Source organism: Schistocerca serialis, chromosome 5 (genome assembly GCF_023864345.2).
Source record: "Schistocerca serialis cubense isolate TAMUIC-IGC-003099 chromosome 5, iqSchSeri2.2, whole genome shotgun sequence".
NCBI classification, from domain to species: domain Eukaryota; kingdom Metazoa; phylum Arthropoda; class Insecta; order Orthoptera; family Acrididae; genus Schistocerca; species Schistocerca serialis.
In genome coordinates, this window is record NC_064642.1 from 361,198,416 (window position 1) to 361,220,459 (window position 22,044).

General features: G+C 41.1%; 1 protein-coding gene across 2 annotated transcripts in view; it reads left to right on the forward strand.

The window, feature by feature from the left end:
- The first annotated feature begins 245 nt into the window (after positions 1 to 245).
- The window catches only part of LOC126481689 (cleavage and polyadenylation specificity factor 73), an 81,553-nt gene continuing 59,754 nt past the window's right edge, over positions 246 to 22,044 (forward strand). Inside the window, exons 1-4 of one of the 2 annotated variants that reach the window (XM_050105630.1) lie at positions 246 to 444; positions 528 to 591; positions 12,942 to 13,039; positions 14,321 to 14,449. In XM_050105630.1, coding sequence (XP_049961587.1) covers positions 374 to 444; positions 528 to 591; positions 12,942 to 13,039; positions 14,321 to 14,449 — 362 coding nt within the window. In that variant the 5' untranslated portion in view covers positions 246 to 373. Of the gene's footprint in view, positions 445 to 527; positions 592 to 12,941; positions 13,040 to 14,320; positions 14,450 to 22,044 lie in introns of those variants that run through there. The other variant, XM_050105631.1, reaches the window with a different exon arrangement.

A 22,044-nucleotide genomic window follows, 5' to 3' on the forward strand; every position in this document is an offset into this window, starting at 1 on the left:
ACCACGTCGTGTCTATGTTTTCTGTAAGCCGTGATAACGTATACATGAGTTTCTATTAGCGAATTAACGTAAGGTTTTTCTCTTCGCAAATTAACATATCATCCTTTTTTCCAAGCTGAGACTGTTATCGGAAAAATAATTAATGATTCTTTGATACTGTTTATTAAGGGTCATTCAGGTGTATTCCTTTATTGTTTTCAACTTTTCAGTTATTTCAGGTTGCCAGTGCCGTATTGTTGATATTTTGCTGAAGCAACTATCGACATGGGAAATTGTCGATAGATAGCAATTTGGATGCTGTTGCTGATCGATTGGTTGTAGGGATAATTTGAAAGTGGATGTAAACACACGTGAATAGTATACAAGATAAAAAATGACAACAAAGAGGAAGGCTGATTCTCAAGTTCCAGCAGAGGAGAGTGACTTACTACTGATACGGCCACTGTATGAATTGTATTCTGTCTGTATTTCCTTTTTTATATTCTCCGAAAGCTATAACTGCCTCTACATTAAAATTTTTGTTACAGTGGTGCTGGTCAGGAAGTCGGGCGATCGTGCATAATGCTAGAATTTAAAGGAAAGAAAATCATGGTTCGTATTAAGAAAGCCGTAGTCAAATTTGTTATACCCTATAGTTTTAACAGTTCATGATATAAGTAGGTTTGTTTAGTAATTACATTCCACTGAAAATATGGATCATATTGCATGAAAATATTTACTGATCAATTTATCTCATTTTAATCATTCCAAAGTTTTTTCACGTGAACTATAAGTTGTCATTGTAAGCATGCCTACCTTCCTTCCGTTCCGTCTAGAGCAGTTGATCTAGTTCACCAGTGAAAATGTTTCACAGTGCTTTCAAGCAAGTGAGACAGCTGTTTTTTCCCATAACCTAGGCCTCGGGATACCTTACTACCATTTCTATGCCATTCAGCACCCGTGGCAGGACACACAGCTGAGCTCACAGTGTCAAGTTTATTGCCAAAATAAAGTGAATGTAGAAATTCAGTTCAGACTGGACAGTCTTACTATAAAAAATACGAAAGTTAATAACTATGTTTCAATATACATTACAACAATAACACAATCAGTATTAGAATATAGTGTAGTTGCCACTGTTCTCACGTCACTGAGCTGCAGCTTTGCTCGTTTAATATACAAAAAATTTTAGTAAATCACTGTATGGGCAATGACTGAATATCCATAGATAGAGCATTAAATAATTTTAGGGCCACCATTGGGAAACTGTACCCTGTCTTCGCTGATCGTCTTGACCTTTATTTTTTTTTTTATTTATTTACATTTTCTTTGTGTGGAGCCATCGTAATGATGGCTTTTGCAAACGTCAGACTTAATACTATGGTTATATTTATACTTATAAAATACACTATATTCTGTAGCTGTTGCTTCTTATGTCTATTTTTTACATTTATCACCTTACAGCTGATATGCTAATGTCTCATGTTACAATCACTATCTTAAAATTCGTTGAAAGAATATAAACATTTTTCTATTAGAAAAGATTTTAATTTTGTTTTAAAAACATTTTCCGTGTACGTTCTTAGAGAGTTTGGTAGCTTGTTATACCAAATCAAACCATTGATATATGGACTTCTATCAGTCATTTTTAACATTGTTCCGTCACGGAAATAGTTACACTTTGTTCTAGTGTTGTGATCCTGTACATCACAAAAATACAACTATTTTGAAGATGTACAGAGAATATATTGTCAGATATTCGCGCTGCACAAAGACTTCACGACGTGAATCTCTATGTCCCATCCCGTGTATAAGTCTTATTGCTCTTTTCTGTAGTAGTAGTATTCTTTTTAAATGTACATCAGCTGCACAGCCCCATAGTTCAATTCCGTAATTAAGAAAGCGGCAAAGTGTTCCATAATATACTAATTTCAGTGCTTGGCTAGGAACTATCTTTGCAAGCTGGCTGAGGAGATATATGGCACTACTGACTTTTCTGCTTACACCACTAGTAGCAAGAGATTCTAGCTCTTTAGATTCACTCCCATAGAATAAGATTGACGTGTTATCTGCGTAGCTTACAATATGGGAGTTAATGGGTTGTGCAATGTCGTTAATATATATAAGGAAGAGAAAGGGGCCAAGGATTGAGCCCCGTGGTACACCTTGTTATACATGTTCACTGGTGGACTGGGAGTTCATGATTTTATTATCTAGTTTGTATGACAATTTAGTGCTTTGCTTACGATTCAACAGGTACGTGGTTAGAAGATTCATGGCTTGATCCCCAATACTATAAGATTTTAGCTTTTTAAGAAGTACCCTATGGTTTACCGTATCAAATGCTCTTGTCATGTCCAAAAATATACCTGCAGTCTGCATCTTCTGGTCCAACAGACAGTAAACTTCATGGATGAACTGTGTAACTGCTGTGGTTGTACTTAGCTCTTTTCTGACGCCATGTTGGGAATCTACAAGCAGTTTATGTTTTGTGAAAAAGGCACTTAGCTGAGAAAGGATAATGCTTTCAAATATCTTACTAAAAGTGGGAATTAATGATATTGGTCTATAGTTGGAGACTTCTTCCTTACTTCCCTTTTTATACACTGGTTTCACTACACTCATTTTTAGAACCGTTGGATACTTGTTTTCTCTAATGCTGCAGTTAATCAGGTGAGTAAGAGGTTTAGAAATTTCTTTTAAGCATGCTTTAGTAATAGCACTGGATACGCCATCCCATCCAGATGAAAGTTTTTTCTTTAGCATGTATATTGCCCTGCGAACCTCCTGCTCATTCACTTCCACAAATTCAAATTCAGTACACTGGGTGAGATGGCACCGGATCTCTATCTGTGAATCTGTAATATGCATTGATTGTTCACCAGAAATGTAGTAGTTATTAAAAATATTACATATAGTATCTGGGTTTTTTAAAATGTTACCATCATGTCTTATGCTGAGAGGTTCCATGTTCATCTTGTTAGGACCTTTTCGGTATTTGTCAATCAACTTCCAAGATGCTTTGCTTATGTTGTCATACTGTTCTATTGTTTTGCTGTTAATCTGCTACCTTAGATTGATAATTTCAGTTTTAAAAGTTTGCTTGGCCCTATTGTATTTTTCTTTGAAAACCTGCATAGTAGTAGCTTTATAAAGCTGGTTTAGATCATGTACTTGCTGCCTGAGCCTAATCAGATTTGTTGGGTGTTTTCTTTAGTCTAGGATTACTTCCATTTTGACAGTGTTTAACTACCTTCGTGATCTCTCTGACTGGACAACTATATTCATAATGATGCAATAGGGTTGAGTAGAATTCATTCCATTTCTCATCCAATCCGTTTACCTGGTACACAGAATCCCATTTCTCATTCACCAGTTTGTCTTTAAGAGCATTAATATTTGAGGTATTCAGCATTCGTTTCTGTAGCACAATTTTTGTTATTTTAGGCACAACTGTATTTTTGTATTCTATCACTTGACAGAAGTGGTCAGAATAAGGAAAATCTAAGTTACTGTAATTTACCTTATCTATAACATTTTTGTTGATTATAGCATAATCTATTCTAGTGGAACATGTGTCCGTCACTCTGGTGTCAGAGTTCACTATATTTACAAGGTTGTATGAGGTCAGTACATCACTGAGTTTCAAGTTTACTATACTATTTGAGTTTGCATCTATATTAAAGTCACCTAATATAGTAAGGTCATTAGAACCAGCCTGACCAGCAACACTACTAAGTTTATCCATAAACAGCATTTTGCGGCCTATACACTCCAATCACTTTATGCTTTGGTAACTTAAGATCATTACTGTGGAGTACAATACCTGTCACTTCAATTGATTCTTCTTTGGTGTGGCATTCAAGAAAGGAAATTTTTTTAGCTTCCACAGCCTTATTAACATAAATTGCCACACCACCACCTTTATGGTTTTGCCTACAATAACTACTTGCTAGTAAGTAACCTTCTAATCTATAGTATATTATTTCACTGCATTTTAGCGTATGTTCCATTATTACTAGTACACTGTATATACTATCTCTATTTTAGGTGCTGTCTTGATGAACTTCATTTCTCTTTGTAGGTTTCATGATTTGTCTTTGTGTGAGTGAGGCGGTTGAAAATGAATTGGCTGAAAGCAGTCAGAACTCCTAATCTAGAAAAAAATGGTTTACAATGGTCTGCTTTTTGCTTGACATAATGATCCTCATTGCTCCTTTTCCTCAATAAAAGCATATTCTGGTAGCCTACAGAGTGGCCCCACAGTAACACTCCATAGCTGATGTGGCTGTGGAACATTGCATAGTAATCTGTTAGTAGGCATTGTTCTGATATTACACTATTAAATTTCCTCAAGGGGTGTAGAACCTATGAAATTCAGAACAAATGTGCTCAGTGCACTGTGTCAGATTAGCTTGGTGTCAATGATAAAGCCCAAAAGCTTAACAGCTGCTGTGTCACCCAGTACTCCAGTATCACAAATGCTGTGTATCATCATCTGTGTTTTGCCTTCATTAAATTCCATTTTGTTCATCATAAACCAGACATCACTGAATAATACTTCTGCCTGTTGAACAGATCCCTGTGGCACATAGTGTTGTAATTTCATTTCACCTGAGTCTGCTTCTTTCACTGATACAATCCTACATCTGTTATTCTGGTAGATTTTTAGAGTTTGTAGAATGGCTCCTCCAATACAATACAGTGTTGGCTTGGGGAGCATGGCTTTATGCATTATACAATTGAATCCCTTACCAAGGTCACACAGGGCTGATCTTCCATTATTTACTCCATCACCTTAGCTAACACCAGTTTTATAGATACAGGCCTCTGGCTTGACATTTCATGTGGTGAGTTACAGGAGTGGGGAACTTAAACTTCGCTGTGTCGGTAGGCGGCAGTTTTATCAACCATGAAGTGTGGCTCAAGTGGGCAGCACATGTTTGCAGCAAAGGCATGCTACAAAATCTCAGATACAGTAAAACTTCCCATAATGGACACTTCCCAATAGCAGTCTCCTCTCGGTAGCAGGCATTTTAAAATTCCACTGCCAAATAACATTATCACTTGTGATAAAACTCCTCTGAATAATGGATATTCTCAATAATGGACATGGACACTGAAAATTATCTCCTAACAATAGTTAAAACTTCCAAATAAAGAACAGCAAGAAAACGACGACAGTTGTAAGTTAACTTACAACAATCATAATTATACATTCCTTCACGTGGTGCAGCATGCCTCCACTTAGAGCAGTTGCATCTGTTGCTATTAGCTTCTTTGGTGCTGTAATGAATGGCTTTGATGATGCCGCTACTGCTACATTGATTTCACACGCCAACTTTTCATATACGCTGACATACTGCTTGACTGGTCAATCCATGCCACTGGTGACAAGTCCGCCAGCGAGTGCCACAGAAGGCATGTTTGAAGGCACCCATTTAAACCAGTACTTTGCCAGCAGAAGTGCCACCGAGAACGTTTCTCAGTGGCTACGTGTGAGGGGGCCCCTAAAGTGTATACTGTTTCTGACTACAAGTGAGACAGTTTATGTCCTGTAGTGCTAAGACATCACAAAAACGAAAACAGTCAACAGTGAATGAAAAGGTAGAGATAATCAGTATCTATGAAAAGGGAAAACTTCGAGTTAGAGATATGGCACCAAGGTTTGCTGGCAGAAAAACACAGAACAGTGGCATTTTAAGAAACATAAATGGCACTCTGAAATCACCTACTGGAAATGATAATCATACCAGTAAATGCACTTTTCCTAAAACACCAGGCTCAGAAGTTGACAATTTGACTTTTGAATGGTTCTGTTGTGCTTGCAGCAGTAACTTGCCAGTTAGTGGATCTCTGATCCGCAAGAAAGCAGTCGCATTTGCAAGGAATTAGGGCTTAACCGACTAACTATTCTACTGTGTGTTAATATGGTAGGCAAATTTGAAAAGCCTTTAATTATTGGTAAGGCTGTGAAGCCTAGATGTTTTAAGGGTATTGACTTGAGTAAATTGAATGTGGAGTGATATGCTAATAAATGATCTTGGATGATGAGAGCAATAATGACTGAATGGTTGCTGGCATTTTATAGAAGAATGGAAAGACAAAGGAAGACAGTGATTTTGTTTGTTGCGTAAGGCCGCTTCCCATTGCAATGTGAAAATAATCTTTTCGCCGCCAAATTCAACTTCGCATTACCAACCACTGGATCAGGAGACTGTTCAAAATTTCAAGGTGCTTTACAGGCAAAAAGTGTTGAGACATATTTTGTCTGGAGTGGACAGTGTTGAATCTGGATGTGAACTTGGAAAATCTGTTAGTGTACTGGATACAATTCTGTGGATTTCTTCAGCCTTAAAACAGATAACATGCACAACGCTCGGCAACAGTATCAAGAGAGCAGGTTCATTTTTAATGACTGCTTCAGTGGTTGATGACAGTGTGGAAGAAAACAATCTCAAGGAACATGGGCTTGAACTTCACACTTCAGTAGAGGAATCTTGTGGATCTGAGGGATATGCCAATATCAGTTATGCACTGTTCGCAGGAAGGACATCAACTAGCATAAGTTAACTCGTAAATGAGCTTCATCAAGAAGGGTGTGGTGACAATGTCTTGAATGGACAACAAAATGAAGATGATGTAACTGAATTGGACTTTACTCCACTTTCAAGTAAGCAGGCAGTGGAAGGGAAAATAAAACTGAAACACCATTCTTTAGTGAGGAGTGATGACGAATGACTTAGTTTAACACTGTTGATTATTTCAAACGAACCTTCCCAATATATGAAAGAAATTTTAATACTGTATTATACTAGTGTGAGGGGTTTTGTTAATGTAATATTGTACTTAAATAGAGGTAAATTTTCACTACTTTACTTATATAGTAGTACAGTACTTTTCTGTCTACAGTACATTGAATGTACTGTATTGTATACTGTATTTTTATTCTTTTTTTAATAACGTTCACTTCTTAAAAGAGGACATTTTTATTTTCACCGCAGATGTCTGTTATTCAGAAGTTTTACTGTAGTTTTATTGGGGCTGAACGTGCTTCCTGTTGAGAGTTAAATGTACACCCATGGTCTTCTGGGCCATCTAGCAATACTGTCAAACCTCAGGTATGGAACTTTACACTCACTGGTAATGTTACAAAGAAAGGAGCCTACAGTGTCTGTAAAGGGGGGGGGGGGGGGGGGGGGGGAGATAGAGAATTCAAACTCACGATTACCGTAAATGCATAAGACTCTGACAATTTGTTTGAAACCAAGGACGCCATCTAGATTTGCGTCAGAAAAAATGTTTAAATTTCCAGTTTTTGCAAATTATTATTATTTTATTTATTTTTAGTTTTCTTAATCTTCCTGTTTGAGTGCTTTACTCTGTATCTCCTGTTTTAAAATTAAGGTATTCAATATTGCAGTCCCAGAGGTAACCACATAAATAATACTGTGGCAATTGAAATTAATCAGACATCAAGAAAAATTTATGAAGAACCAATCACTGTGTTGGCTGATAAAAGTATCTCTAACAGCTACACTGGCAAAGTTGTCATAACCTTAAGATGAGAGACTCATTATTTGATAGGACAGTGATTCAAATCCCTGCCAGAGCAAGCAGATTTAGTTTTACCATGATTTCTCTAAATCACTTAAGGCAAGTGCAAAGATGGTTCCCTTCAAAGACCATAGTTGATTTCCTTCCCCACTCTTCCTCAGTTTAAACTTGTGCACCATCTACAATGACGTAGATGTTAACAGTACATTAAATCCCAATCTTTTGCCTCCATTCTATCCGCTTTTGATAGAGCAAGATGGCGTAGTGGTAAGACATATTTTGGTGTATGGCATTTGGCAACTCAGTTGCATGCCCAGCCATCTTGATTTAGTTTTCCATTATTTCCCTTAATCACTGGAGGAAAATGCTGGGATGGTTTCTTTGAATGGGTATGGCCGATTTCCTTCTCCATCATTCCCTAATTTAGCTTGTGCTTCATGTTGACAGGATCTCAAACCTTAATCTTCCTTCCTTCTTTCCTTTTGGTAGTTTCATAAGAAGCACTGCACAATCTTCGACCATCTCTCATTTGTACATACAGTGTCTGTCCCAAAAGTTCCCATAATGATTTTTGGTAATTGGCAAAGCTGGCTGGCAAGATCGAGCATCAGGCAGAGAATTTGATGGGGGATCTAAGCTTTGAAATGAGACCAATGTCAGTCACTTGTGACAGTTCTTGAAGCAGGGTCACACTCCGTGCAGAGATATGGAGATATGTACTGCACCCTTGTTGAGATAAAATGTACCAGTTTTTCAAGCAGCATAGTGCAATCAAGTTCCGTGTGAAACTGGGGAAAGCGGGGTGGAGATGCCCAAAATATTTTGGAAAGCTTATGGTTATGAGACAATGAAAGAAAGTCAAACTTTCATATGGCAGAAGAGGTTGTTCGAAGGTTGGGAATCTGTCAACGATAATGTTGGCTCGAGATGCCCGTCGACATTACAAATGGACGACTTGATGCAAAAAGTGTGTCAAGTTGCGGACAAGGATAAACGATTAAGTGTTTCAATGATTGCAGAGGAGTGTGGAATCCCCAAAATAATTTTTCACCACACTTTAATGGTGGATCTTCCAGTGAGGAAAGTCTGCGTGAAAATGGTGCCAAAAATCCTGAAGATGGAGATGAAGGAAAAATGTTTGTTGAAGTGCCAGGAATTGCATGAGCAGTACAAAATGGACCCAGAATTTTTGAACAGATGTGGATTGAGATGTGGATTTTTAAGTATGAACCCAAAACAAAGCATCAGAGCAGCGATTGGCACACAAGGAGACTCCTTGCCTGAAAGAAGCAAGGATGAGCAAATCGCGAATCAAGGCAATGTTCGTTGTGTTTTTTGACAGAAAAGCTGTGGTTCACAGTGAATTCATGCCACAAAGACAAACAGTCAACAAGGAATTTTACTGTGAAGTGCTCAAAATGCTGCACAACAGGGTTTGATGTTTCCAAAAAGAAGTTTGCGACATTGAATCGTGCACTGTAACACCACTGCACTCAGTATCTCCGAGTTTCTGGCCAAAATAGGTGTGGCAACGCTGCCCCAGCTGCCATACAGCCCTGATCTGGCACCAGCATACTTCTTTTTGTTCCCAAGGATCAAAAGAACACTGAAAGGAACTCAGCATGGGACACTGGCTGTGGTAAAAGCAACTTCAATGACTGCAGTGAAGGAGATTCCTATTGACGACTTCCAGGGTGACTTCAGTAATTGGATGAAGTGTCGTAACTGTGGATTGAAGCAGGGGGAGCCTACTTTGACAAGATTTTGAACTGAAATTGAATAAATAATTAAAAATGAATTAGATTCTTCAGTTTCTCCTAGTGTATTTGTTGCTCGAACAGTCCACGGGTATACTGCCGGTTCATGGTGTACAATGGGCACAATATTTCGGCAATCAGACATGTTGCCATCGTCAGGTATGCTGACGAACTGAGCTTCTGAGGGCGGGCAGCAGATTTAGATCCCCTCCCCCCGTGGGCTGCTCTCTTTGCCGTCCACCCGCTTGCCGGCGGTCGCGAATACGTGGGCGTCGGAATCTGTCGCAGCGTCGATGTGCTTGCTACGTCCGCCCCAGACGCCAGTTTGTACTTCTTGTTGAGGGTCCTTAATGAAATTCAGTGACGGGTCCCAAGCCTCGCTGAGATTGTAGCCTCCATCTCGATTGATCAGATCTTCCCTGGTGCGAATTTCGATAGCCTCCCTTATAATGCTGTCCCAATATTTAGAGGTCTGAGCCAGGATCTTGGTACGCTCGTAATCCATCCCATGTTTCTCGGACAAACAGTGCTCTGCTACTGCCGACTTATTTGGATATTTCAGTCAAGTGTGCCTTTGATGTTCTCAGCAACGATCTTTGATGGTGCGTACTGTTTGTCCGATATGTCTTCCCACACTCACAGGGAATTTGGTATATGCCGGCCTTCCTCAAACCGAGGTCATCTTCCACACTTCCCAGTAATACCCGTGTTTTATTGGGCGGGCAAAAGACAGTTTTAACTTGGTGTTTCTTTAATATATGGCCGATTTTCCCTGATAGTGCACCATTGTACGGAATAAAGGCAGTGGCAACCTCTTCTTCTGTGACTTCATCCGTCTCCACAGGTTGTGCTGTGGTGGTGGGACAAAGAGCGCGTCTAATCTGCCATTCCGAGTACCCGTTTTTTCGGAACACGGTTTTGAGGTGTTCCAATTCCTGGGGCAGATTCTCTGCGTCTGAGATGCTACGTGCCCTGTGTACTAGTGTTTTTACTACTCCATTCCTCTGAGAAGGGTGGTGGCAGCTGTCTGCATGCAGGTACAGGTCAGTGTGCGTTTTCTTCCTGTACACACCGTGGCTCAGGGTACCTTCAGCCCTTCTCTTGACATTGAAAAGATGCAGCGCCTGCTAGATGACGACTCCTATAGGAAGATCAACGCTGACCCCACGAAGAAGGTGGAGAACAAGACCAGGGCTCTACTCAAGGACTGGATCTACCAGAGGGGGACGTCAAGAAATTGTCATCTCAAGGACCTGTACCAGCAAGAATTCATGGACTCCCTAAGGTCCACAAAGAGGGGGTACCTATGCGCCCAATTGTCAGCAACATTAGGGCACCTACTTACTTGCCGGCAAAATATCTGACTGAATCAATTAGCCCCTATGTAGGTAAATGCCCTCACCATATCCGTAATTCCGTGTATTTGTGGTTTTCGTGAAACATCTCGACACCTTCAGACTGAAAGACACTGATATACTAGTGAGCTTCGTGGTTCCACTATTCACCAGGGTGCCTCTATGAGAGTCAGTCGAACTTATTGGGCAGAAATTTGACGAGAAGACCACCGAACTCTTAAGGCATGTCTTGACCTCAACGTATTTTCTGTTTAATGGGGAATACTATGAGCAAACGGATGGAGTCGCAATGGGCAGCCCACTCTTGCCGGTGGTCACGAATTTGTACATGGAGGAAGCCTTGGCGTCATCCAATTGGAAACCTACTTCTTTCTTCCGTTATGTCGATGACTCATTCGTCATCTGGCCCCATGGTACGGACAAGCTCCTGGATTTCCTTACACACCTAAACTCTATACATCCAAACATCAAATTCACTATGGAGACCGAAGCAGAAGGAAGATTACTATTCCTGGACGTCATGGTCAAGAGTAGAGCTGATGGTACCCTGAGCCACGGTGTGTACAGGAAAAAAACCCACGCTGACCTGTACCTGCATGAAGACAGCTACCACCACCCTTCTCAGAGGAATGGAGTACTAAAAACACTAGTATCCAGGGTGCGCAGCATCTCAGACGCAGAGAACCTGCCCCAGGAATTGGAACACCTCAAAACCATGTTCCGAAAAAGCGGGTACTCGGAATGGCAGATTAGACGCGCTCTTCGTCCCACCACCACAGCACAACCTGTGGAGATGGATGAAGTTACGGAAAAGAGGTAGCCACTGGCTTTATTCCATACGATGGCGCACTATCGGGGAAAATCAGCCATATATTAAAGAAACACCAAGTTAAAACCGTCTTTTGCCTGCCCAATGAAACACAGGTATTGCTGGGAAGTGTGGAAGATGACCTCGGTTTGAGGAAGGCCGGCATATACCAAATTCCCTGTGAGTGTGGGAAGACTTATATCGGACAAACAGTACGCACCATCAAAGATCATTGCCGAGAACATCAAAGGCACACTCGACTGAAATATCCAAATAAGTCGGCGGTAGCAGTGCACTGTTTGTCCGAGAAACACAAGATGGATTATGAGCGTACCAAGATCCTGGCTCAGACCTCTAAATATTGGGACAGCATTATAAGGGAGGTTATTGAAATTCACTCCAGGGAAGATCTTATCAACTGAGATTGAGGCTACAATCTCAGCAAGGCTTGGGACCCAGCATTGAATGTAATTAAGGACTCTCAGCAAGAAGTACAAACTGGCGACGGGGGCAGACGTAGCAAGCACATCAACTCTGTGACACATTCTGACGCCCACATATTCGCAACAACCGGCGCGCGGGTGAACGGCGAAGAGAGCGGCCTGCGGGGGGGGGGGGGGGATTTAAATCGGCTGCCCGCCCTCGGGAGCTCAGTTCGTCAGCCCACCTGACGATGGCGACATGTCTGATCGCCGAAATATTGTGCCCATTGGACACTATGAACAGGCCGTATACCTGTGGACTGTTCAAGCAAAAATAAATTCTTGCTGAGAACCCTTTATCAATGGAAATAATCAATTTTTGAAAGTATAATGTAATTGTATAAATAAAAAATCTACTCATCAAGAGGAGGCTGGAGAACACAAGCCTTCGGAGCCAGTGGCTCCTTCAGGCACAAGGGTTGAAGCGGGAGGAAGAGCGGTGAAGGAAGAGGACTGTTTAGGTTTACGAAAAGTGGTAGAGTCCAGAAAAGTCACCCAGAAACCTGGGCCGAGGAGGCTTATGGACGGGATTGGAAGGAAACACCCATCTGCGCAGCTCAGAAAAGCTAGTGGTGGAGGTGAGGATCCAGATGGGCCAGACATAGCAGTCGTGTGTGCATGACATTTGTGTGTGTGTGTGTGTGTGTGTGTGTGTGTGTGTGTGTGTGTGTGTGTGTGTGTGTTCTTTTCTAAAGAAGCCTTCGTCAAATCTTGTGTGTGAAAGTTAACAGACTGAAAAATTCTTCCACATGTTGTTGTTCTGACATCATATTTTTCCTAGCAGACACTTGGAAATGGTACACAAGCCAAAACAGCCACAGTGCAATAAAGCAGGTTCATCTAAGAGTGTACACGACATCATTTAAAGAATGTATAGAGGTGTGAATCTGTATTACAAAAAGTTAACACATTGGTAGTGTTAGTATGTACATAAAAATCCACCTCTTTCTCTCTCTTTAACCATACGTGTGTGTGGGATTTAATAGTTTTACTTTTTCCCCAGTTGGACTGTGGTATTCATCCTGGTTTATCTGGAATGGATGCTCTGCCATTTGTTGACCTTGTTGAAGCAGACGAGATAGATTTATTGCTGATATCACAGTAAGTCTAGTAACTAAATTCTAGATTAAAGATAGCATTTTTAGGAAATACATTTGCTATTCATCCAATTTCTTTTTATTAAATTTGTGGATTTATCATCTACACTTAATTTAGCAGTGTTGTTTTTCATTTGTAAGCATAAATTCAGTGTTTTTTCCCCTTCTTCTTCAGTGTATAGTTTCTTGCATATTGACTAATTATAGTTGTTTCACATGCTCTCTCTTCTATCAGTTCTGATGTTTTATAAGTGAAAATAATGTAGATGTCATCAAGTGTTCAGGAATTTTAAGATAGGAAAAACTGTAATCAAGCATGATTATGGCAACAATTTTTCATTAAATCATTGTTAGCAGTTTTCTGTACTTTGGTTGTATATTGCAGTTATAGGGCTGGAACATAAAGCAACAACAAATTAGATTTATTTTAGCATATTTAGAGCTGCAGGTTTAAACGCCTATTCAATTAAATGCAACCCTTTTTGATTGTGTGACTGGTAGGATATGACTGTTCAATGAATATGATACTGCACCATGGACAGTAATGTGTGTTGTAACCCTTTTAGTCCTGAATTTTTCTGGAGGAAAGAAAATATTTCTTTATGTTGTAATGCTCGTAGGTGAATTTTGATGGTTTTAGATGCAAGATTTATACCCGTTTTCAAAGCATACTTTGTACACTTGGGTTCATTTTATGGACTAAAATAACTAATTACAAAATAGTCTCTATTTTACTAAACAGTAAAATTATCATTTAGTAATTACCTTGCTTAATAACAATAACTACATGCAGTTATACTGTGGAAAAGTGAACCAACCAGTACATTCACAAGTATGTACTTCAGGTTTCCACACAGAAAAAATACATGTACACAGCTGTAACTAGAGGGTCTGAAAGGATTAAGGAGGTCGTGCCGCCCCCCCCGCCCCCCCCCCCCCCCCCCCCCGGACCCCAAATAAATAAATAAATTAAATAAAACATCATAGTTATTTGAAAAGCTTGGTGATTCACTGCCAAGAGCTGCTGATAAAAAATTTCTGTGTTATACAGCCAGTTTCAGTCCACAGACATTCATCAGGTATATTTCAATACAATAAATAAATTTTTATCAGGAACTCATGGTGGTGAATCATGGCTTTTTTTAACTTGTGTGTGTGTGTGAGAGAGAGAGAGAGAGAGAGAGAGAGAGAGAGAGAGAGATTCATTTTAAATGCCACATTTTGATCATTTAGTTAATTTTTAGAAATAGGTGTATATGTGCAAAGCTTTGTCACTTATTTCCAGTTTTCATCTAGACCACTGCGGTGCCCTGCCATGGTTTCTGTTGAAAACAAGTTTCAAAGGGCGATGTTTCATGACTCATGCCACAAAAGCTATTTACAGGTGGCTTCTCTCTGATTACATCAAAGTGAGGTATGATGCATATTCACGAGATTCTTCTAACTAAGCTGTAAAATATATAGGCCTATCACAAATTCCGTATAAATTACAGTATAGATGTTTTAAGCATATCTTTGGAGTCAGCACTGAATGTTTACTAGAGATTTTATCATTAAAAATAGTGATTTGAGTTTCATTGAAATAGTTTGTGTTATAGTTTGCATGATGAAACAAGTAAAAGCTAGATAAATAATATTATCTAAAATTGACTTGCCTATACCTCTTAGTACTACAAGGTGCTCAACAATATAGGTACAGTGTGCACTCCTTGTCTAGGTGTCTGAACTCCATATTTATGAGTGGTAGAAATCAGAAGACTTTGAGCAGATAGTGTTTTGTGTCAGGTAATTGCTTATCTTAACTTTCACACTATATTATTTGCAGTATCATTATAATAGCCATTGTTGTATGCTTTGCTACATTTCACTGACATACACTATGTGATCAAAAGTATTTGGACACCCCCAAAAACATACACTTTTCATATTAGGTGCATTGTGCTGCCACCTACTGCCAGGTACTCCATATCAGTGACCTCAGTAGTCATTAGATATTGTGAGAGAGCAGAATGGGGTGCTCCGCCGAACTCACGGACTTTGGACGGGATCAAGTGGTTAAATGTCACTTGTGTCATGCATCTGTATGCGAGATTTCCACACTCTCAAACATCCCTAGGCCCTAGGTCCACTGTTTCCAATGTGATAGAGAAGTGGAAACGTGAAGGGACATGTACAGGACAAAAGCATACAGGCTGACCTCCTCTGTTGACTGACAGACACTGCTGACAGTTGAAGAGGGTTTTAATGTGTAATAGGCAGGCATCTATACAAACCGTCTCACGGGAATCCAAACTGAATCAGGATCAACTGCAAGCACTATGACAGTTAGGCGGGAGTTGAAAAAACTTGGATTTCATGGTCGAGTGGCTGCTAATAAGCCACACATCCCGCCCATAATTGCCAGATGACACCTCGCTTGGTGTAAGGAGCGTAAACATTGGATGTTTGAACAGTGTAAAAATTCTGTGTGCAGTGACAAATCATGGTACACAATGTGGCGCTCCGATGGCAGGGTGTGGTTATAGCGTATGCCCAGTGAACGTCATCTGCCAGCGTTTGTAGTGCCAACAGTAAAATTCGTAGGCAGTTGTGTTTATGGTGTGGTTGTGTTTTTCAAGGAGGGGGCTTGCATCCCTTGTTGTTTTCTGTGACACCATCACAGCACAAGCGTATATTGATGTTTTAAGCACCTTCTTGCTTCCCACTGTTGAAGAGCAGTCGGGGGTTGGCGATAGCTTCTTTCAACACGATTGAACACCTATTCCCAATGCATGGCTTGTGGCAGAGTGGTTACATGAAAATAACATCCCTGTAATGCACTGGCCTACAAACGGTCCTGACCTGAATCCTATAGAACACCTTTGGGATGTTTTGGAACACCAGCTTCGTGCCAGACCTCACCGACCAACATCGATACATGTCTTCAGTGCAGCACTCCATGAAGAATGGGCTTTCATTCCCCAAGAAATCTTCCAGCACCTGATTTAACGTATGCCTGTGAGAGTGGAAGCTGTCCTCAAGGCTAAGGGTGGGCCAACGCCATATTGAATTCCATCATTACTGATGGAGGGCACCACGAACTTGCAAGTAATTTTCAGCCAGGTGTCCAGATACTTTTGATCACATAGTTCACAATTATTTGATTACACAAAGTGCGTAAGCATTCAGAATGATACTTGTACTGTGGGAGAGATATTGCATTTGCTTTCTCCACATACCTCTTCTCCCAAAGGCACTCAAAGTTGTGGTGCAGGGGCTGGATTTTTCCTTCCCCCTTCCTCCCCCAACTAAAATTGCCCAGGTATATATGCACAGTCCTTTTGACGAACCCAGCAGTACTAAAGGAAATGCACCAAATATGTTAGTGATACAAATGTAAGTATTATGACTTGTCTTTTATAGAATGTAATCAGAGTTATAAGTGTTGGAAATTACATCCAGTGGATGATATTCTACTCTCTATAGACACTCGTCCAATTTGCAGCATCTCTGGTGTATCTTGATTTTGTGTCTTCATTTTTCCAGTGTCCTGTGAATATATAGCTCTTAAAGCAGGCATACAGCAAAAGAAATAATCACAAGCAAATAAACCAGGTTGTCTTGGATGCCAGGAATAGCTCAAAATGTGGAGTTAACCAGTTATGAAGCCTTTTTTGTGTTGCCATCTTTGGTTTATCTGCAGTGTATAATGACACATCGTGTTGAGACTATGAATGGCAAAGTTCTGAAAAATGCCAGTTCAGGTCTAACCAAAACTTGCAGCATCCTTCATATTGATCAGAAATCTCAATCACTGTGACGCTATTTTTGTTTCTGAAAATTTGAGACTGAATAATCCTGTGTGAGAAAACTACATGCAGTGCTATCACCATCCGGTTGTGTTATTTAATGTTTATTATCGGTTGTATGAACATTTATGTCTTTTCAGTAATGGTAATTCTGGTTGTTCATGTAAGATGGGACTGGTCTCATTTGTCTTCCACAGCCTGCCCGCAAATTTAATGCTTTGCCAGGTTTCAGCTACACTATGTGATCAAAAGAATCTGGACACCTGGCTGAAAATTACTTAATAGTTCATGGCGCCCTCCATCAGTAATGCTGGAATTCAATAAGGCGTTGGCCCACCCTTAGCCTTGATGACAGCATACAGGCATACGTTCAATTAGGTGCTGCAAGGTTTCTTCGGGAATGAAAGCCCATTCTTCATGGAGTGCTGCACAGAGGAGAGGTATCGATGTCAGTCGGTGAGGCCTGGTACGAAGTCGGTGTTCCAAAACGTGCCAGAGGTGTTCTGTAGGATTCAGGTCAGGACTCTGTGCAGGTCAGTCCATTACAGGGATTGTACTGTCATGTAACCACTCCACCAAAAGCCGTGCATTGGGAACAAGTGTTGAATCTTGTTGAAAGATGCAATCACCATTCCCGAATTGCTCTTCAACAGTGGGAAGCAAGAAGGTGCTAAAACATCAATGTAGGCTTGTGCTGTGATGGTGCCACACAAAACAACAAGGGGTGCAAGCCCCCTCCTTGAAAAACACGACCACACCATAACACCACCGCCTCCGAATTTTATTGTGGGCACTACACATACTGGCAGATGGCATTCACTGGGCATTTGCCATACCCACACCCTGCCATCGGATCACCACAGTGTGTACCATGATTTGACACTCCACACAACATGTTTCGACTGTTCAGTCATCCAGTGTTTATGCTCCTTACACAAAGAGACGCGTCGTTTGGCATTTACCAGCGTGATGTGTGGCTTATGAGCAACCGCTCGATCATGAAATCCAAGTTTTCCCACCTCACCCCCCCCCCCCCCCCCCCCAACTGTCATAGTACTTGCAGGGGATCCTGAAGCAGTTTGAAATTCCTGTGTGATGTTTTCGATAGATGTCTGCCTGTTACACATTATGACCCTTTTCAACTGTTGGCTGTCTCTGTCAGTCAGCAGATGAGGTCGGCATGTACACTTTTGTGCTGTAAATATCCCTTATTGCCACCTCACTATCACATCGGAAACAGTGTACCTAGGGATGTTTAGGGGTGTGGAAGTCTTGTGTAGAGATGTATGGCACAAGTGACACCCAATCACCTGACTGCGTTCGAAGTCCATTAGTTCCATGGAGCACCCCAGTCTGCTCTCTCACAATGTCAAATGACTACTAAGGTCGCTGATATGAAGTACCTGGCATTAGGTGGCAGCACAATGCACCTAATATGAAAAGTGTATGTTTTTGGGGGTGTCCGGATACTTTTGATCACATAGTGTATCTCTCGTCATTCCCTGAAATGAGGAATATCTGTTCCCACCCCTTGCCTCATTACTCATATCTCTGGAATATGTTACATCCCTGTAATAGATCTAAATCCAAGACCTGTACCATACATCCTCTCACCATCTCCCGTCCAGTCACAAATGTCACCCATCCCATGAAAGGCAGGGCTGCCTGTGAAACCAGTCATCTGATATACAAGCTAAGCTGCAACCACCGTGCTGCATTCTACGTGGGCATGACAACCAACAAGCTGTCTGTCTGCATGAGTGGCTACCGACAAACTGTCGCCAAGAAACAACTTTACCACCCTGTCGCTGAGCACTCTGGCCAACACAACATTCTTCACTTCATTGGCTGCTTCGCAGCGTGCACCATACGGATCCTTCCTACCAACGCTAGCTTTTCAGAACTGCACAGGTGGTGACTCTCCCTGCAGTACATCGTACATTGCTGTAACCTTGTTAGACCTCATCCTTCAATAGTCACTATCCTTCACCCACTTACTCCATTCCCTGCTCGTATTCCAGCACTACACGGCATTCTATTCCACCAATGCACCCACACATTCTTTTTATTTATCTCCTTTTTCACTCCCCCCCCACCTGCCATCTAACCACCCAATTGCACCTAGCTGCCCTATCCTGTCCCCACTAAGTCCTGTGTCCTTGCACTAGCAGCACTTTACTATCCCCCACACCTACCCTGGTATCCCTCCTCCTTCCCTCCACAGTCTCTCCCTTAACCCCATTAGCCAGATTGCTTCTCATGCATCATCTCCAGTATATGGTGAGTTACAATCTATCTTTTTCGTAATATTGTCATTATTCCATCCTGGATTTTCTATTGTTTAAGCAGTATTACCTCCTCTGTGTCAACCCACCTGTATTCTGCAAACATTCATAATGTGAAACTCGACTCATACTTTTCTTACATGACATGGATTGTGTTAATCACTTGATGCAATATTTTCTGACTTCTGAAAAGAATTTAACTCAGTCTACATCTATACGTATTAACTAAGGACAGTTGTACAGTGTATCACACAGAATTTTCTGTGACCGAATTGAGGATTTCTTGCTATATAGGATACATCTTGTTATCTTGGAACGAGACTCGTGGACTGAAGTAGAAGTAAATTCAGGTGTACCCAGGGGAACTCTGCTGTTCATGTTGTATACTAATGGCCTGGCAGACAGTACTAATAGTCTTGTACACTTCACAAAATGTTGAACAATACTATCCCATGACTACAATATCAATAAGCTATAGTTGGAAGATCACTCAAATATCTGAGTGATTAAAAAAAGGACAAATATCACTACTGTTGTAAAATGGTTTGGCAGTGTGTGACTGATGTGCTTACCAAACATTAGCCAGAATTAGAATGTGTGATGTAAATGGTAACTGATGGCTGATTTGACAAAGTGGAGGATGTTGTTTGTGTTGATGTTTCAGTATGCGCGTTTAGCAGGATAGAGTTTCTCTTACTGTCCCCTGAGTTCCCACAATTGTGGAAAATATAATCAACAGTGTATGGATAAAAACAAAAGAGCACTGACAATTACGGAAGTGGTAGAGGTGTTGCATCTTTTCTAGACATAGGTTACAGGAAGATGTAAGAAAATAATCAATATTCTATTCACAACTGGAAGTGCAAGAAAATAAAAGAATCGAAGCTCTCCAGTTCTTCCAAGGACGACATATATGTTTGTATGTTGTGGTATTTTAATGACTGTCATTTGATTTTCATGGGTAATGTTATCTGTTAATGTCAACCATTCACTGGACTAGTGGCTGTTTTCTTTTTCTTCTTTATACACCATGCTAAAGTTAATGCAAGAAATACTTTGAACTGGTAATCATTGCCACTAGTGTCAAAATACTTTGTGGCAAATGCTTCAAAAGTGAGGTTAAATTTGACAAACTTTGTCGATGAATCTTCATGTTTGTTTAATAAACTTGTGAATGGGGAGAAGCAAATTTGACAAACAAGTTTGATCATTACCAGGGACCTTAACAGTTTGTAGGGATGTGGGTTCGAATGAACCATAGGCACAGTCATAGGTGAAGCGGGTGGCAGACTTGAGTTCATTAACAGGATACTGGGAAAATAATCCCGTAAAAGCCTACTTAAAAAGTTTCAGGGACCAGCATTAAGTGAAGAATGTAGGCATATACTTCATCCTCCTAAGAATCACTCCGACAGAAACAGCAAAGATTGGGTTAGACTAATTACAGTGTACACAGAGGCATTTAAGCAGTGAATCTTCCCACACTCCATATGTGAATGGGATGGGAAAAAATTACAATGATCTAAAATAATATGTACCCTCTGCCTTTCACTTCACAGTAGTTTGAGTGGTATACAGGGTGGAAAAAAAATTGTGTCACGAAATTTTAACCCGGGATAGCTGATGCCAATAGGAACCAAAATTACTAATGTTGTGTAGGTCGACAACGCATAATTTTTAAACTACAGAAACTTGGCGCCACACGCTCCGATTGGCCACAGGATTGCCCTGTTACCAGATGCTCTGGACAATGCATGACTGTGAATGCTTTGCTTTCCAGAGATCGTGATGTATCCAAGGCGGCGCGCACATTCGGTGGTAGCATCCCAGCCTTCCCCTCTGGCGGTCTGGGAGCGAATCCACCAGGATCCCGACACATCCATTGTAGTTTCATGATAAGACATACTGGGAACAAACTCATCAACAGCCGTTAGTTTGCTTACAGATAGTCTTTCACAAATTGTGTCGGCCCTGAAAACGGTCTTTTCTGTATCTAGAACAGTGTTTGCTCAAACTGGTGACCCTCTGGTGCAACACAAACTTGGTAACATCAGATGGTTTTTTGCCGAACTCTTTCAAAGATTCCTGGCATTTCCCTGATGTGATTGGCAGCATGTTGAATGCGGCTCTTTAATTCCTCTTCGTTTCTAGGTAGCTCGCATCTGGTTGGGTGAACTAGAATCTTGAAGAATCCCCAGAGGAAAATGTCCGATGGCGTGAGGTCTGGTGATCGTGGGGGACATGTCCTACGAGCACCTCTGCCAATTACCCAGCCATCGAAGAGTTCATTTAAATATCTGTGCACAGCACAATTGTTATGTGCAGATACCCCATCATGCTGCAACCACATGCACAGCTGTATGTCCAGGGGAACATCTTCCAGCAGGCTGGGTAGAGTTCCTTGCAAAAAGTGAAGGTAATTTGCTGCAATAAGTCAAGGAGGTAGACAGACCGGCCCAATCAGATGGTCACCCACAATGCCTGCCCAGATTTGCAGCGAAAATTGTTCCTGGTGTCCGTGGACACACGTGACGTGAGGATCTCCCTTTGCCTGGTAATGAATGTTTGGAGTGTTGTGAAGGTCACCCCGATGGAAGGTGCACTGATCGGTAAACAACACAATGGTGGGGAAGTTGGGATCTCATGCAACACGTCACAGAAACCACCGGCAAAACCCTAGCCTGTGTTCATAGTCCACTGCAGGATTTAAGTCTTGGACAGGGTGGAAACTAGATGAATACTGGCTGCCATCCCTCAGAACCTTCCAGACTAACCAATGAGTGATCCCCATGTCATGTCCGACCGCTTCAGTACTTGTCATAGGTGCTTCCTCGAAGTGCTTGAGAACAGTCTCTTCAAATGCAGCATCCCCTCGTGTTTGAGGTCATCTAGCATCACCATGATGTCCCGCTAACGAACCTGTTTCACCAAGTCGC